General features: G+C 38.5%; 1 protein-coding gene across 1 annotated transcript in view; it reads left to right on the forward strand.

The window, feature by feature from the left end:
• Nucleotides 1-17,301, forward strand: part of LOC126457851 (probable aconitate hydratase, mitochondrial) — a 167,034-nt gene extending 149,733 nt beyond the window's left edge. The window contains exons 14-15 of the mRNA XM_050094491.1: nt 9,817-10,028; nt 16,909-17,301. Coding sequence (XP_049950448.1) covers nt 9,817-10,028; nt 16,909-17,049 — 353 coding nt within the window. The 3' untranslated portion in view covers nt 17,050-17,301. The remainder of the gene's footprint in view (nt 1-9,816; nt 10,029-16,908) is intronic.
• Nucleotides 17,302-18,542: the final 1,241 nt, after the last annotated feature.

The following is an 18,542-nucleotide window of genomic DNA, read 5'->3' on the forward strand; positions in this document are numbered from 1 at the left end:
GGTATTTCACAACGACACTCTTTGTTTCCTGTTAGATACATAAGACTCAAACCATTTTGCAACATTGCCGGTGACTACATAATACTCTAAGTTACTTAGGAGAATGCTGTGGCACACACAGTAAAGGCTTTTGACAGGTCACAGAAAGTGCCAGTAGCCGGTAATTTATTATCCAATGAATTAAGTACATTCTCACTGTAAGTGTAAGTAGCTTTCTCTATACCAAAACCCTTCAGAAATCCAAACTGTGACTTGGACAATATATCACTGGCAGTCAGATGCTTAAGGAGACGCTTGAACACAACCTTTTCAAATATTTTTGAGAAAGCTGGCAAAAGTGGAATCTATTAACACAGCATCCAGCCATGAAGCAGTTCTTTTTCTGTAATGTAACTTCCCAGCAGTTACTTTGCCAGGAAGCTGTAAATATGCCACACAACTACCAGTAAGCTCTTTCAGATTTTGCAACTCTGGCATTTCGCCATACCACTGAGTAGCAGAACAGTCCTTTTTAATGCACATGTTGGTGTTCCAGTCATCATGGAAACAGCAATCTGTACTGCTTGTGACAAAAAAGATTTTTGAGTTTACTGTTCAACTTAATGCTGTGACCCATGTTTTGAATGTTCCTATCGATGCACTTACTCACTCCATTTTGTTGTGATGTATATTTCATCATCAATTCATACTGGTTTCCTTCTCTTTAAATAAGCTTTTGATTTTGTTTGACAAGTATTACCTCCATTATTGCAGTGGTATCTGCTAAATGTTAAATTTTAATGAGCAGTTGCCACTGCCTCATACTGTTTAACATATTATGTTATGTCAGATTAATTTTGCATCACATATATAGCTGTAAAATGGATATACAATGTTCCTCTTTCTGTCATAATATGTGGGAATAATAGGAGACATGACGTCACTGTGTACTAGCTCCAGTGGATGTTTTGTTTTTGTCCTCTTGTGACTTTGTGGACGTCTTGTTTGCTTGTCAGTCATCTACATCTACATCTATACTCCGCGAGCCACCTTACGGTGTGTAGCGGAGGGTACTTATTGTACCACTATCTGATCCCCCCTTCCCTGTTCCATTCACGAATTGTGCGTGGGAAGAACGACTGCTTGTAAGTCTCCGTATTTGCTCTAATTTCTCGGATCTTTTCGTTGTGATCATTACGCGAGATATATGTGGGCGGTAGTAATATGTTGCCCATCTCTTCCCGGAATGTGCTCTCTCGTAATTTCGATAATAAACCTCTCCGTATTGCGTAACGCCTTTCTTGAAGTGTCCGCCACTGGAGCTTGTTCAGCATCTCCGTAACGCTCTCGCGCTGACTAAATGTCCCCATGACGAATCGCGCTGCTTTTCGCTGGATCATGTCTATCTCTTCTATTAATCCAACCTGGTAAGGGTCCCATACTGATGAGCAATACTCAAGAATCGGTCGAACAAGCGTTTTGTAAGCTACTTCTTTCGTCGATGAGTCACATTTTCTTAGAATTCTTCCTATGAATCTCAACCTGGCGCCTGCTTTTCCCACTATTTGTTTTATGTGATCATTCCACTTCAGATCGCTCCGGATAGTAACTCCTAAGTATTTTACAGTCGTTACCGCTTCCAATGATTTACCACCTATGGCATAGTCGTACTGGAATGGATTTCTGCCCCTATGTATGCGCATTATATTACATTTATCTACGTTTAGGGAAAGCTGCCAGCTGTCGCACCATGCATTAATCCTCTGCAGGTCCTCCTGGAGTACGTACGAGTCTTCTGATGTTGCTACTTTCTTGTAGACAACCGTGTCATCTGCAAATAGCCTCACGGAGCTACCGATGTTGTCAACTAAGTCATTTATGTATATTGTAAACAATAAAGGTCCTATCACGCTTCCCTGCGGTACTCCCGAAATTACCTCTACATCTGCAGATTTTGAACCGTTAAGAATGACATGTTGTGTTCTTTCTTCTAGGAAATCCTGAATCCAATCACAAACCTGGTCCGATATTCCGTAAGCTTGTATTTTTTTCACTAAACGTAAGTGCGGAACCGTATCAAATGCCTTCCTGAAGTCCAGGAATACGGCATCAATCTGCTCGCCAGTGTCTACGGCACTGTGAATTTCTTGGGCAAATAGGGCGAGCTGAGTTTCACATGATCTCTGTTTGCGGAATCCATGTTGGTTATGATGAAGGAGATTTGTATTATCTAAGAACGTCATAATACGAGAACACAAAACATGTTCCATTATTCTACAACAGATTGACGTAAGCGAAATAGGCCTATAATTATTCGCATCTGATTTATGACCCTTCTTGAAAATGGGAACGACCTGCGCTTTCTTCCAGTCGCTAGGTACTTTACGTTCTTCCAGCGATCTACGGTAAATTGCTGATAGAAAGGGGGCAAGTTCTTTAGCATAATCACTGTAGAATCTTAAGGGTATCTCGTCTGGTCTGGATGCTTTTCTGCTACTAAGTGATAGCAGTTGTTTTTCAATTCCGATATCGTGTATTTCAATATTTTCCATTTTGGCGTCCGTGCGACGGCTGAAGTCAGGGACCGTGTTACGATTTTCCGCAGTGAAACAGTTTCGGAACACTGAATTCAGTATTTCTGCCTTTCTTCGGTCGTCCTCTGTTTCGGTGCCATCGTGGTCAACGAGTGACTGAATAGGGGATTTAGATCCGCTTACCGATTTTACATATGACCAAAACTTTTTAGGGTTCTTGTTTAGATTGTTTGCCAATGTTTTATGTTCGAATTCGTTGAATGCTTCTCTCATTGCTCTCTTTACGCTCTTTTTCGCTTCGTTCAGCTTTTCCTTATCAGCTATGATTCGACTACTCTTAAACCTATGATGAAGCTTTCTTTGTTTCCGTAGTACCTTTCGTACATGATTGTTATACCACGGTGGATCTTTCCCCTCGCTTTGGACCTTAGTCGGTACGAACTTATCTAAGGCGTACTGGACGATGTTTCTGAATTTTTTCCATTTTTGTTCCACATCCTCTTCCTCAGAAATGAACGTTTGATGGTGGTCACTCAGATATTCTGCGATTTGTGCCCTATCACTCTTGTTAAGCAAATATATTTTCCTTCCTTTCTTGGCATTTCTTATTACACTTGTAGTCATTGATGCAACCACTGACTTATGATCACTGATACCCTCTTCTACATTCACGGAGTCGAAAAGTTCCGGTCTATTTGTTGCTATGAGGTCTAAAACGTTAGCTTCACGAGTTGGTTCTCTAACTATCTGCTCGAAGTAATTCTCGAACAAGGCAGTCAGGATAATGTCACAAGAGTCTCTGTCCCTGGCTCCAGTTCTGATTGTGTGACTATCCCATTCTATACCTGGTAGATTGAAGTCTCCCCCTATTACAATAGTATGATCACGAAACTTCTTCACGACGTTCTGCAGGTTCTCTCTGAGGCGCTCAACTACTACGGTTGCTGATGCAGGTGGTCTATAGAAGCATCCGACTATCATATCTGACCCACCTTTGATACTTAACTTAACCCAGATTATTTCACATTCGCATTCGCTAATAACTTCACTGGATATTATTGAATTCTTTACTGCTATAAATACTCCTCCACCATTGGCGTTTATCCTATCCTTGCGGTATATATTCCATTCTGTGTCTAGGATTTCGTTACTGTTCACTTCCGGTTTTAACCAACTTTCCGTTCCTAATACTATATGCGCACTATTTCCTTCAATAAGAGATACTAATTCAGGAACCTTGCCCTGGATACTCCTGCAGTTTACCAATATTACGTTAACTTTTCCTGTTTTTGGTCTCTGAGGACGGACGTTCTTTATCAACGATGATAATGTCCTCTCTGGTAAGCCGTCAGGTATTTTATCGTTTCGCCCAAGGGGGGGTCCCTCTAACCTAAAAAACCCCCGTGTGCACGCCACACGTACTCTGCTACCCTAGTAGCTGCTTCCGGTGTGTAGTGCACGCCTGACCTATCTAGGGGGGCCCTACAGTTCTCCACCCAATAACGGAGGTCGATGAATTTGCAACCATTATAGTCGCAGAGTCGTCTGAGCCTCTGGTTTAGACCCTCCACACGGCTTCAAACCAGAGGACTGCGATCGACTCTGGGCACTATGCTGCAGATATTAAGCTCAGCTTGCACTCCGCGTGCGATGCTGGTTGTCTTCACCAAATCAGCCAGCCGCCGGAAGGAACCAAGGATGGCCTCAGAACCCAAGCGGCAGGCGTCATTCGTTCCGACATGTGCTACTATCTGCAGCCGGTCACACCCAGTGCGTTCAATAGCTGCCGGAAGGGCCTCCTCCACATTACAGACGAGACCCCCCAGCAAGCACACCGAGTGCACACTGGCATTCTTCCCCGACCTACCCGCTATTTTCCTGAGGGGCTCCATAACCCGCCTAACGTTGGAGCTCCCTATAACTAATAGGCCCGCCCTCTGTGACTGTCGGGACCTTGCCGGAGAATCGGCCACTGGCCCAACAGGCGAGGCATCCTGTGGTGGCTCGGAAACGATGTCATCACCACTAGGAAGCACCCCGTACCTGTTGGAAAGGGGTAAGGCAGCAGCCACGCGGCCAGATCCCACCTTCGCCTTTCGGCCAGGCACGCGCGAGCCCACCACTGTCCGCCATTCACCTTGGAGTGATGGCTGACCGGTAAGATGCTCACTGCCAGAAGACACAGCGACATCAGGGGTTCCATGTGATTCCAAGGCCACCAAAGTAGGCATAGGTCTCACCACAGTTGCCCCAACGCCACTACGAGCCGATGCCTGCGCCTCGAGCTCGATGAGCCTAACAGACAAAGCCTCCACCTGCCCCCGAAGAGTGGCCAATTCTCCTTGCGTCCGCTCACAACAACCACAGTCCTTACACATGACTATGTTTACCCTACTCTATACGGTGACAAATTCCCAAGATAATCTTCTGATGAGCTACTCTGATAATCAAGAAACACTCACTGAAATACGAGACGCGAAAACTACGCTAGGTTTTCCCAGAAAAACTATTTAAAAGCTAAGCGCAGCAAATAAGTACAAAAACGCTTTATACAAACAGTACTCGCTGCTGCTGCTGCTCATGCAGTTGGTGAGTGATTCTTGTGTCCTAACATTTGCAAAGTTTACTCCTTCTATGCATTTCAGATTCTCTTTTAGATCAGTATAATTCAAATGTCCTAATTTTTGGTGCCAGGTTCGCGTTATTTCAGTGAGAAACACAATGCATGAATTTCTGGCAAAGTTCAGAGTGCACATTTGTACCTTTTTTGTGCAATAGCAACAATGTCCTTTCATCTTTGAAGAGCCACTCCTCTTTTTCAGATAGAACTTTGGAACCAATTCTGTGCACTGACAGCAAGTTGTAAGGGTGTCCAGGAACAAATCAAATACTTCTACTCAAAATTGGCACTGCCTTTTCCTTGGCATAGCTGACAACATTCATTTCACTGAACTACATTGCCTTCAAAAAAGGTTCCAGTTTTTGCAACATTAATCACTTCCTGCCTTCCAAGTGTCTGCACTTTAGCAGTGCCTTTTATGTCATTTACAAAAGTGGTCATTTGCACCAGACTCCAAATACCAGCAAACAGATTCATTAAGGGGCTCCGGAACGCCCTATACTTGCAATGTTAAAATAACGCTTATAAATTACATCTTTCCTCACAAAGTATTTGAGGTAGGAAGTTGAACTTTTTACAGATTATTTATTGGAATATGGGCTACAACTTAACACAGGGATTTTGCAAAATTTTAGTTCAGTTATTAAAGATGATTTTTTTCAATTGTAATGAAAATTCACAACATTTTTTTGCAATTTTTTATTTATATATTAAAAAATATACAGTTTTTTGGAAAAAGGCTGTGTTAAATTATGCAGAAGGTACTGTGTAACATTTACTGAAAGTTTGAAACAAATGTATTTGGAAGATCCTTAGAAAACATGTAATTAGTATGAGAAAATAAAAGTTTTGGGAATCGAGCGACAAAGATTACATTAACTTTTTAGTGCATTCCAGGTCCATAGGATGGATTATCTTCATCCTTTGCAAACTCCTCCTCCAGCTTCCTCTTGTTCCTCCTCCTGTTTACTCTTGCTTGTATTTCTAGACTCTTTACAGCCCTGTCTGCAGCCCGAAGGCGTTCCTTGTCTAAAGCAAGCATCGCTCGTACCATGTTAGAACCTATCTTCATTCCCATATTTCTAAATACCTTGCACCTTACAATGTTGCCATCATTGAAAGTCGCAACAGCATTATACACACCAAAGTGAAGTGTTTCTATTCCAACAAATACAGTCTTGGGGATTCTCGACCATATAACACTATTTACACTTTCATTGGGGTTTTGAGTTTTTCCGTGAATACACTTTTTCAACAGTTCAGGTGCTGCTAAGTCTCTGAAAATAGGTTTTATCACCTCCATTATTGCATGAGGCAGACTATGCTTATGAGTGTACACTTCACCAGTTAGCAATCCTTTGTTATATTTACACCAACTGTCTTCTTCTTTGGGACACAAGCTATGTTGGGGATTTTCATCGGTTGAAGAAGTATGAAAAAAAAGCCCAAACAGCCTTCTTCATTTCATCGACACTTTGTGTATTTTGCCTAATAGCCATTCCATAATAGTTCTGTATTTTGTCAATTACACTGTCAGTTAACCTTCCCTTCCCATCCAACCCTTTACCATCACTGAGTTTTTGTTTTTTGTATGAAGCTTTCAGTCGCCGAAGTCTTGTTCCCATTCGCTTCTGTACGTGTCCAATACACTCAAATTTCTGCACTACAACATCATCACCATAGGGCTTCAGTCCTTGAACATGTTTGAAACATTTAGAATCACCGTCACCAAGGTAATTAACATATCGCACTTTATCACACGCCTCAGAACGCTGGAATATACTGGCAACACCAGCCACTTCCATTCCTCCACTACTGCCACGATAGTTAGCTCTGCAATTATTTTCATGTGTACCTTTATATTTTGTGGACATCTACAATACTTTGATATTACTGCTACATCTAAAACTTTCCCTGTATACATGCTGGTGGCAGATACTACACCACGAAGAGATGTGTGTCCCCGTTTATGCCAGGTACCATCGAACGCTGCAGTCAAATCTCTGTTACCATTATTTTCCATTACTGCCTCTTCCACAGCGTTCTTCATAGATTCTCTACAGACATCTTCTACTTTAGACCCTATTAATTTATTATAGGTCGTAAACTTGGTTGGGGGATTTGGAAGATTCATGATGCCACAGAAAATTGCACCTGCAGTAGCACCCTTACCAACTGAACGCAAGGAATAAACAAATCTAATGTTGTGTTCATAGATTTTGCTACCATTTTCTTCAGTTGCAGTTACTGCAACACTGTTCCAAAAGGTGGTCATGTATGAACACTTATCACATTTCAGTTGTATTTCACTAGCAAGTCCTACGTGCTTTATTATGGAGAGTTCCAGACCAACTTCACTACAATGAATACATCTTACACAGTTTGAAAAAATTCCTTTGAGAACCGACATATCAAATATTTCATTCACATCCGATTCGCCCATAAAACATTCATAGTTTTCACTCATTGAACCAAGCTTCTTCTGTGAAGTATTTTCTTTCCCACTTTGACTGCTATGGGCAGGTGTACTTGAGAGGTTAGGTTCACTCACTTGGTTATCATCTTTATTGTTTACAGTAATAACACATACCTTTGGCTTTCCAACATTTCTCCTTTTCTTAAAAGCCTTCAGAGGATTTCTAATAACTTTACTTTTACTCATTATTATACTTCAACAAAACAGAGACTCAAGAAACAGAATTAATTACGAATATTTGCGAGATAACGACAGAGTAAATAAACATGAAACAATCGACAATCACACCAGCGATATATATTGAACCATCACAGGTTAGCCACAACACATACTTTATCTCACATCACTAAAATGTAACTGATGAACACGGACGTTAATAATAACACCATTTGACAGCAGTTTAACAGCGCCACAGTGGGTCACGCCCATGTAGAACACATTTAAAAAAAAAATTTAAAAATAGTTGTAGTCTTCGGAATTGAATAAATTATATATCTATTAAAAGGTAATAGTCTGCAGATTCAGAAAATGCAAAAAAGTAAAAATTGAACTTTTCATGATTTTGAGCCTTTCCGGAGCCCCTTAAGTGCATCAGTCAAAACACAACAACCATCTGAACTCATAGAAATCTCTTGAAAATCACAATTTACTGAATTTCCAGAGCCTTTCTTGTTTTTGTTTCTTACCCAAATTCACCATAGCTACAATATTTAAAACTAAACTGTTGTTCTCTGTCTAAACTGTGCTTGTCACTTTTACAAATTTGTGTTTCCATTGAGTTTTCCCAAGATTGAAACTATTTCTATACATACTAAACACAATATTCTGTCCCAAGATTATTGCAGGTTTCTTCGTAGACTTTACATGCTTATTTTCATGATCCATGAGCTTATTTTTTCATGAAATCTAAGATTTTCCATAGATAATGTCTCTATTGAAGTTACAACATTATCATATTCTTGTTGCCTTATTAATAAAAGGTGGCACATTTCATCACTATCTTCAGCTGTCACACCTGTCAACAAAATTCATGTATCATCTTGTCAGGATCTAAGTAATGTTCACTTATTGTACTTTTTGCTGATCTGAACTCTAATTGTATTAACTGTTTATGTAGAAGTAACTAATTAACTGAATAGCTATGTCTTTTCTTTCAAACGTGTTACATAATTTTTTCACATTCAAAATGCACAGCTGCAGTCTTTCACATATTCCAGATGTCTGCTGTCATTAATTCTACTATTTTTGAATGACACTTTTTATCATGTTTTTCAAGATTTTTGAGTTGTTTGTCATCCTCAGTTTGTTGCTTTTCCACATCGCTATCTAGAAACTTAACTTATCCTATGTATTCTTCTGCAGTGAGGTTCAACAACTAGGGTACCTTGCATTCACAATTTCCATTTTCCAAAATGGCTTCCATAGAAAAGTTGAACTCAATATTTGGTTTCATATTCTTCTGACATCCTGATGTTTGAAGCTGAAGAGCCAGAAATGCATAAAACTCGTGAACAAGCCAAAGTGGAGTGTGTACAAGGATGAAACTTCCTGGCAGATTAAAGCTATGTGCCGGGCTGGGATGTAAAACTGGATCTTTGCCTTTCATGGGAAAATGCTCTACTAACTGAGCTACTCAAGCGGGATTCATGACTCTTCCTCTCACCATTACTTCTGCCACTACCTCATTTCCTACCTTCCAAACTTCACAGAAATTCCCCTGCTTCTGCACAATGCCTCTGACTGTGGCTAAGCCATGTCTCCATAATATCCATTCTTCCAGGAGTATTAGTCCTGTAAGTTTTGTAGGAGAACTTCTATGAAGTTTGGAAGGTAGGAATAAGGTACTGATGGGAGTAAAGCTGTGAGGAAAGATCATGAGGCATTCTCGTGTGTCTCAGTTAGTGTAGCACTTCCCTATGAAAGGCAACGATCCCAGGTCCGAGCCCCTGTCTGTCACACAGTTTTAATCTACCAGGAATTTTCGCTTATGTAATAGTATAATTTAAACTCCTGCATATTTACTTTTTTCCAGAGCCTGATAAGGAAAACTTGTAGAAGAGAATACACAATACGCTTGCAGGGGAACGTGCACATATTTGTGAACTTGTACACTTGCATAAACTTACAAGCAAGACAAGACATTAACAACTACTAAACAAAGCAATTATATTCTATACTTATCATGGTATTAAATATTTCTGTCTCAGGAGAGGGAAGCAGCAGGGAACATGCTGCACTGGAACCTCGATATTTGGGTGGTCGAGCCGTCATTGTCAGGTCTTTTGCTCGTATCCATGAGACCAATCTGAAGAAACAGGGTCTGCTGCCACTCACATTTGCTGATCCTGCTGACTATGACAAGATAAAGCCTACAGATAAGATCTCACTTGTGGGTCTTAAAGATCTTGCACCAGGGAAGGTAAGAATTGAATCCTTTTTAACGTTTTCTTATTAAAAATCATATCATCAGAAATAAAGTGCTCTCAGTATCTTAATATAATCGTGCCTTTTTCCCCCAGCATCATATTGGTAAATCTCCAGCTCCCATCTCTGTAAATACCTCCTCCTTTCCATCATTTTACTGAATAAAGAGTTTGTGTAAACATGAACTTCACTTTGCGTTTCACTTACGTAATGTGGCCTATAATTGTGGGTTTATGTTTTTTCACTGTTTCCCGACACAGATTCCTAAATAATAACACTTTCAAACTGATTTCTTTTGATTGTTGTAATTGATATAGTATTGTATTCATCTGTGTGTTGTTGCGTTTGCAAGAACATAACTAATCCTGTTAATTCAACTCCTGTGCAAATCAGGAATACCTTTGTATTATCTTGTTCAAGAAAGATGAATTAGACTATTACATCATGTTAACTGATTTTTCTGTTATTGCTTGATAGGACAACTTCATATTTATAAACAAAAGCACTGTAATTAGTTTTTGGCTTACATGGCCATAATCAGGCTGTTGATGGCTTTGTGAGCTGATAATCAATTACTGCATGAATTAATACCATAGAGACTCTATATTTTTATCTTATTCATTAATGAAAAAGGATATTTTAGATCTGTAAAATCTTGAAGTTATATTTGGATTTGATACGAAGTTACACAATTTTTCTTCTTCACTCACTCACAACTTAGAATGTAACATTAATATATTCATATTCTTTATCAAAAAAGGTCTAAATATTTGACTGTGGCTCCTGGAAGGGACTGAATGAGTAAGAGAAGACTATAAGAAAAAGAAGAGACAAATAAGGTAATGGCTGAGGAGAGAAAAAAGTGGATGGAAGAATGGACAAAGATGATGTTGGAAGATAGCAGAGGAAGTGAGGAAATACTGTATGGAATGGCCAAAAGTAAGAAGAGAGATTTGAGATAGTACACAACAATGATGGATAAAAATAGGAAAGAGGTTAATAACAAAGAGACATTGAAGATGTTCTGTTGGACTGAACAGACAGCACACATTAGAGTATATCTGTTCGAACCTCTTGCCAGAATACAGGAAACATTGTGAACAAATGAAGTAAATGGACAAGGATATTACTTTGTAGTGTGCAATAAGTTGAGAATTTGAGTCAGCTAGTAAGCAAGCTCATATCGCCAAAGCAGTTGAAGTGACAGCTCACATAAAGTGGTAACTTCAGATTTGAATCCCAGTCTGGCACAAATTTTCAATTTCTGCCATTGAATTATTTCAATGCCCAATTTCAACTGACATCAGTACCTTCCTCAAAATATTGATATTTGTGGCTGCTGTATCAAAAACAATGTGACAATCCAACAGAACAGACACCGCATGAATATAAATATAAAATACTTACCATCTGTTATATGTACATCCTAAAGGCAATTATGTTTGTGAATCTAAATCTAGGACATAGTATAATGAGCAGTAATATAGATAACTATAACACATGAGGAAGGGAAAACTTTCACACAATTAGAAGTAATAAAAAGGCTGCTACCAGAGTCCACATACATCAGGGATGACTTGTTGCAAAAGATTAATGCCTGATTTTGAGACAGAAAATTGTAATAGAAATACAGCGAAACCTCACTTAATGAGCACCTCCCGTAATGCACAATTCACATACTGACTAAAACAAATTGTAAAAAATGACTCACTTAACGAGCAATGTTTCGCATAACGAGTGATGACAATTTAGTGTGACGTCACCAGCTATTCACATGCAGCAGGGGAAATGTTCAGCAATATGAACACCTTTCATTGTCAGAAGTGGCATATGAACAATGTCTGTAGTACGTACTGCAGTCTGGGTTTATCGCTCTTTCTGCCACCATCTTAGTGCAGCTTGTGATCAAACATTTTTCTAAACTTGTGTTCACATAATATGTTTTTGTGTGTAAATTTTAATAACCTTTGCAGAAATGTCCCAGAAGATAAAGCCGCAAGAAGACAATCATAAGAGAAAGAAAATGACCTTAGAAATGAAATTTAAAATCATTGAAAAACTCATATGTGGTGTGAGTGTTGCTGGTTTAGCACACACATACAATTGGTCTACATCAACTATTTGGACTGTCGTCAAAAACGAGGACAAGATTAAGGAGATAGATGCTTCAAAGGGAGTGACAAGAGTATCTAAACAATGGTTTCATATTCTGGACGATGTCAAAAGGTTGCTCCTTATATGGATAAATGAAAAGCAACTGCATTGATGACACTGTTAGCATGAACATCAGTTTTGAGAAAGCGAGAATGATTTTCACCAACCTCATTAAGATGATGCCAGGATCATCTGTGGCCGAAGAAGTGTTAAAGGGAAGCATGTGTGGTTCAAGAAGTTTAAGAGAAGAACCAACATCCACAGCATTGTGAGGCATGGCGAAATAGCTTCTCTGACATAAGGGCAGCAGAGAACTTCATCAGCATGTTCAAGAGACTCATAGATTCTGAGGGTTATCTGCCACAATAGGTTTTTAATTGTGACAAGACAGGTATATTCTGGAAAAAGATGCCAAAATGTACCTTCATAGCAGTAAAGGAGAAAGTATTCCCCAGTCACAATCTTGCCCTGCTATTCTGTGCCAATGCAAGTTGCAATTTGAAAATCAAACTGCTGCTTGTTTACCATTCAGACTCTCCATGAGCCTTCAAGATGTGTAAAGCCCAGAAGAGCAGGTTAAACATGACGTGGAGGTACAACAATAAAGTATGGGTGATACAAGTCTTTTTTGCGAATCGTCAACGAAGTGTTTGGTGCTTCAGTGAAAAAATGTTTGCTTGAGATTAATCTGCCGCTCCATGTCTTGCTTGTTATGGACAATTCTCCTGCCCATTCTCCAGGCCTATAAGACCACCACCTTGAAAAATTTCAATTCATCAAGATTCAATTTCTGCCATCCAACACCATTCCATTATTATTATTTCAAACTTTAAGAAGCTCTACAGTAAAGCATCTTTGAGCATTGCTTTGAGTTGACCAAAGCTACCAATTTTCTCTCTCAGAGAGTTTTGGAAGTATCACTTCAACATCGTTGCCTGCATCAAGGTGATCAAAAAGGCATGAGAAGGGGTTTATCAAGAGAACTTTCACTTCTGCTTGGAAGAATCGTTGGTTGGAGTGCATTGTTGAATGTGCCTCTGAGGCATTTTAGTCAGTGTCTGTGGAGCCTGTAGTCAACAAGATCATCTCTTGGGCAAGAGCATGGGACTAGTAGTGGTAACAAAGATATTGACAAGCTTGTGGAAGATCACAGCCAGAAATGACCTTCGAAGAGCTTATGGAGTTGCATTGTGCTTCACAGCAGGAAGTTGTGGAGAGGAGTTCCTCAGAGGAGGAGGAGGAGGAGTAGGAGGAGGTGGAGGAGATGGTAATAGCAAAGCAGCAATCTTCTGGTGCAATAAGAGAAATGGTGAAAGCATGGGAATCAGTTGCATCGTACATTGAAAATCATCACCCCAATAAAACAGTGGCTACATGCGCTACAAATTTATTTGACGATAATGCTGTGTCACATTTTCACCAAGTGTCAAAGCATCAGCAGAAACACATGACTATAGATAGCTTCCTGGGTAAAAAAGAATAAGTGATATATCATGAATAATAAAGTACATAATACTGTATGTATAAATTTCCTTGGGTAAATGGCATGAATAAGATGAAACTGTTAGAACTTTTTCTGCACGGAGAGCATTATTCTATTTTACATTAATTAATATGGGATACATTCTTTCGCTTAATGAGTGTTTTGTACTACGAGTAAGATTCTGGAATGAATTCTGCTTGCTATGTGAGGTTCCACTGTACCTTAAAGAATAAACTGATGTACTTAGTAACAGGTAAATATTGTTATTCAATAGAATAATTCAGACTGTAATGTCTCATTGCAAAACTGGTAGTGTATATAGCCATAGGCTTGTTTTTGTAATAGAAAACTAATAATTTCAATATAATAGAGGGAAACATTCCACGTGGGAAAAATTACATATAAAAATAAAGATGAGGTGACTTACCGAACGAAAGCGCTGGCAGGTCAATAGACACACAAACAAACACAAACATACACACAAAATTCTAGCTTTCGCAACCAACGTTTGCCTCATCAGGAAAGAGGGAAGGAGAGGGAAAGATGAAAGGATGTGGGTTTTAAGGGAGAGGGTAAGGAGTCATTCCAATCCCGGGAGCGGAAAGACTTACCTTAGGGGGAAAAAAGGACAGGTATACACTCGCACACACACACATATCCATCCACACATACAGACACAGGCAGACCTATTGTTTTGGGCATATCTGAAAGAACAGACACTCTGTATATAATTATGGTGAAGATGACCAATTGATCACTCCAGTGCAGATGCACATGATGCTCAGACTCTTACAGAAATCGTCAAAATGCCACAAGCTATGAGGATAATGGCCAAGGGGAACTACACCTGTAGTGTGTGGATAAATTGAGAATTTGGGTTTGCTGGGAGGCATGCAAGGATTGTCAGTGCAGTTGCCATGACCACTGTGTCTGGATGATTCAGTTTTTGGCGTATCTGCCTAGTAAGCAGAAGACACAGGTTCAAATCCCAGTCTGGCACAAATTTTCGACTTATACCGTTTATGTCAGAAAGCTCAGACACCACAAATACATTCAGTTAATTGCTTTTACTCATAATGCCTACCCCTTCATTTATGTCATCTCTCATCCAGGCAACAAATGGGTCCCTTTCATCAGGCAGTCTGAGTGACCTGTCCTTCCTTTTGAATCTTCCCCAACCTATCCATCTTTCCTCCCTCTTTCCCTTACCAGAACAGCTCGAATTCATTCCAACTGCACCCCCAACTGGAACCTTCCAAATAGCAGAACTAATAGTTCCAAAACCTGTTAGTTTCAAACATTTTGACCCGCTGAAGATAAGTACTAACCAGAAATTCTGTTTCATAATTTTATGGTTTTCTCAAGTGAATTTTTCTTTACATACAATTATTATGAAGATTTTTGATCTTACTGGTATTGATTCAGTGAACTGAGCTCCTGGTTAGAAAGAGAAATATGTTACTCATAAAAAAATTGCAGTAGTTGTTACGCCTGGTCCCTTGAATAGGCTTCAGAAGAAATTCTACAATTTACACGACTGATAATTTATATTATATCATTTTTGACCCAGTAAACTTAATTTTGCTTTGATGCAACAGGATAGGTACCAGATGATGTTATGGAATGAAAGTGCAAAAAGTATACCAGCTTTTCATTATTACGGCTTCTGTGTCTGGCAACATTTGCATAGCAAGCAAATATTTCATTAGGTATTTCAGTAATTATGTTCTAGGCTCCTAAGGAATTCCAGAATTTATTAAAAAGTTTCAATCAAAAAATGTTTCAGTCTGAAGATTTAACACAGTCTCCTTGTATTCCATTTTGTACATTTGTTGGACGGAAGTCTCTCGCAAGTTTTGAACTGCATATCTTGGATTTATCCAAAGTTTAATGACAGTAAATTGCTATTTGCATTTATTAATGTTCTTGAAAATTTCATGATTAGATCTTTCTAAACCAAATTTAATTTGCCATCTTTTACAACACCTATATTATCTGCAATCAAAACAAAATTTGCATCTGACATGTTACTGTTGAGAGGTCTCCAATGCACACAAGAAAATGTGAAAAGTCAAATTTACAGCATCACTCTGTCTACTCAGTGAATGAATATATATGGGTATATGAACACCAATGAACAGTGACACATATTTATTTGCTTTATATATCTGTCAGCTAAGTTTATATCACATGTTTAATTATTGTGCTCTACATTAATACTATGCTTTTTGTGTATCAGAAAATAATACACATGCCTTGTCTAATAGCTATACCACAATGTGCTATCATAGATGAAAAGGGCAATGGATAGATATATGTATCTTAAGCTCAGTAACTATTAGTATGTAGTGGTTGTATTTTTGTATAGCAACCTAGCCTGGGGCATTTTGCCATGTTTGTATTTCATAGCCATTTTCATTTTTGACACAATGCATGTGCAGAATTTTCATTTTAGATGGTACTTTTACTGTTGTAAGGACTAATCATTTTTATTGCTGTAAGTGCCCTATCTTTATTTAGCTTTTTGCTATACAGTTATTATTATCAGCCATATATCTTCATGGATACACATCATATGATTTATGGGCATTGATAAATCAATAAATAAATGTAACTGGTGATATTTTTATGTAATGGACAAAATTCGGAGAGTAAATTTTTCACTCTGCAACAGATAGTGCACTGATGTGAAACTTCCTGGCAGATTAAAACTGTATGCCAAATTGGGACTTGAACCCCAGGACCTTTGACATTTGTGGGCAAATGCTACACCAACAGAGCTACCAAAGCTCTGCTCACAACCAGTCCTCACAGCTTTACCTCTGCCAGTACCTCGTCTCCTGCCTTCCAGACTTCACAGAAGTTCTCCTGTGTATCGTACAGGAGTGGCACTTCTGGAAGAATGGATATTGCAGAGACATGGCCTAGCCACAGCCTGTGGGATGTTGCTAGAATGAATTTTCCCCTCTTAGCAGAGTGAGTGCTGATATGAAATTTCCTGACATATTAAAACTGGATAACAGACAGGGACCTTCACAAAGGTCCTGGTTTCAAGTCCTTGTCCTTCACACAGTTTTAATCTGCCAGGAAGTTTCAATAATTTCTTAGTTTACACTTGATACTAATCATGAAGACAATATTATATTTCTCTTGCTTATTTGTTATTTCCTATTGAGCTTTGCTTCTTTCATTTATTTATTACACTGCACACTGCTTAAAATATCACATAATATTTCAGCCTGTGACAGCAGAATTGAAACATGTAGATGGCACAAAAGAACAGATACAGTTGAATCACACACTAAATGAGCAGCAAATACAGTGGTTCAAGGCTGGCAGCGCCCTTAACTATATAAAGCGAATTACAGCAGGGAAGTAGACAGATGGATGATAGTCTGTTACTGGCGCAACAAGAAGATAGCTAAGGACTGTAATTACTGTGTATGGCCAGTGTTGTGTGTACATTGATTGTGTTGTTTTATAGTCATATTATTGAACATTCTGTTTGTGTAATAATTTATGCTCTATCAAGTAGGCCAATTTTGGCTTAAGTAATACTTTTTATTTCAGATGTTTTGACATTGCTCTAAACATCTTATTATTTTCTGTAAAAATGTGCATTGTTAATTAACCAGTCTAGTAGAAAATAATGTAAGTTGAATTTTGATATGATTTTAAGATGTAATATATTTAAATTTTGTGATATGAGAACTATGTGTTATAAAGATCTACGTATTTCCAAAGTCATTTTGATGTTTATGTACAGAACAAAGACATTTCTGAACAACTTCAGTTTCAAGGATCTTCCACATCTAGTGACACAGTATTACACTTACTCAGAATCTTTCACTGTGGCATTTGTATTTCCAAGATACCTGTTTTGTAGTTACAGACAGTTGGTTCCATTGTAGCAGGTGGACTTAAGCATAATGACTGCAGATACCTCAGTAGGTACAAAATTACATATCAGAAAGTAATGTAAGCACTACAGTTCTTGGCTGTAGAATACATTCAAATTTGACCAAGTACTTAAAAGTCTCTTGTCCATAATGAGAAATGTCAGTTTTCCATTTCTACATAGGAATTTAAAGGCTTTCTTGTAACTGCAAGTGTCCTTTCCATCAAGTTCTAACATTTGGCAATCCTGTGAATCTGACCCTGCTTACACATAGTTCATTCTTGTGTCGAAGTTCATACATATTAATACTGAATTCAAGTTATTATTAAATTCTTACATCAGTTCTGCGTATTACTGCTCACCTCAGGATATATCTGAAAATTTTATAAAAATAACTTTCATTTTAACTAATGATGCAATATGAAGCTGAACTATTTTTATAAAATGAAAGCCCATTTCGATATCAAGCTACTATAACAAAACTGAACTTGCACTCAAAACATATAAATATGCACTATTTTCCTCTTTCGTTTACAGTATAACTTCCACATTGAATAGTGGTGTAACAGTAAAACAGTGATGTAACAATTTTTGTTCTACTCTTACTTGATTATCACCAGTGTTACCATTAGTGAGACATCTATACGCCTTTGGTAGTTAGATGTGACCTGTTTACAAGTAATTACTCCATGGTGGCACAATCATTATACCAGAAAATGATACTTCAGCCATATGAACATGTTAAGCATAACTACATAAAAATATAATAATCAATGTGAAGATTTTCTCACCCTCATCAGACACTACTCAACTCATAACTAAGACATAAGGGCATTCTGAGTGTTTCAAAAATTTTGTACATGCTTTGTTACTAAGCTATTATGTAAGTTTTTATTTAATTCCTCACAGGGGATGCTGAATTCAGACTAAAGTAACAAGTATTATGCAGAGGCTGGTTCTGTTTACATTAAATT

Source organism: Schistocerca serialis, chromosome 2 (genome assembly GCF_023864345.2).
Source record: "Schistocerca serialis cubense isolate TAMUIC-IGC-003099 chromosome 2, iqSchSeri2.2, whole genome shotgun sequence".
NCBI lineage: Eukaryota > Metazoa > Arthropoda > Insecta > Orthoptera > Acrididae > Schistocerca > Schistocerca serialis.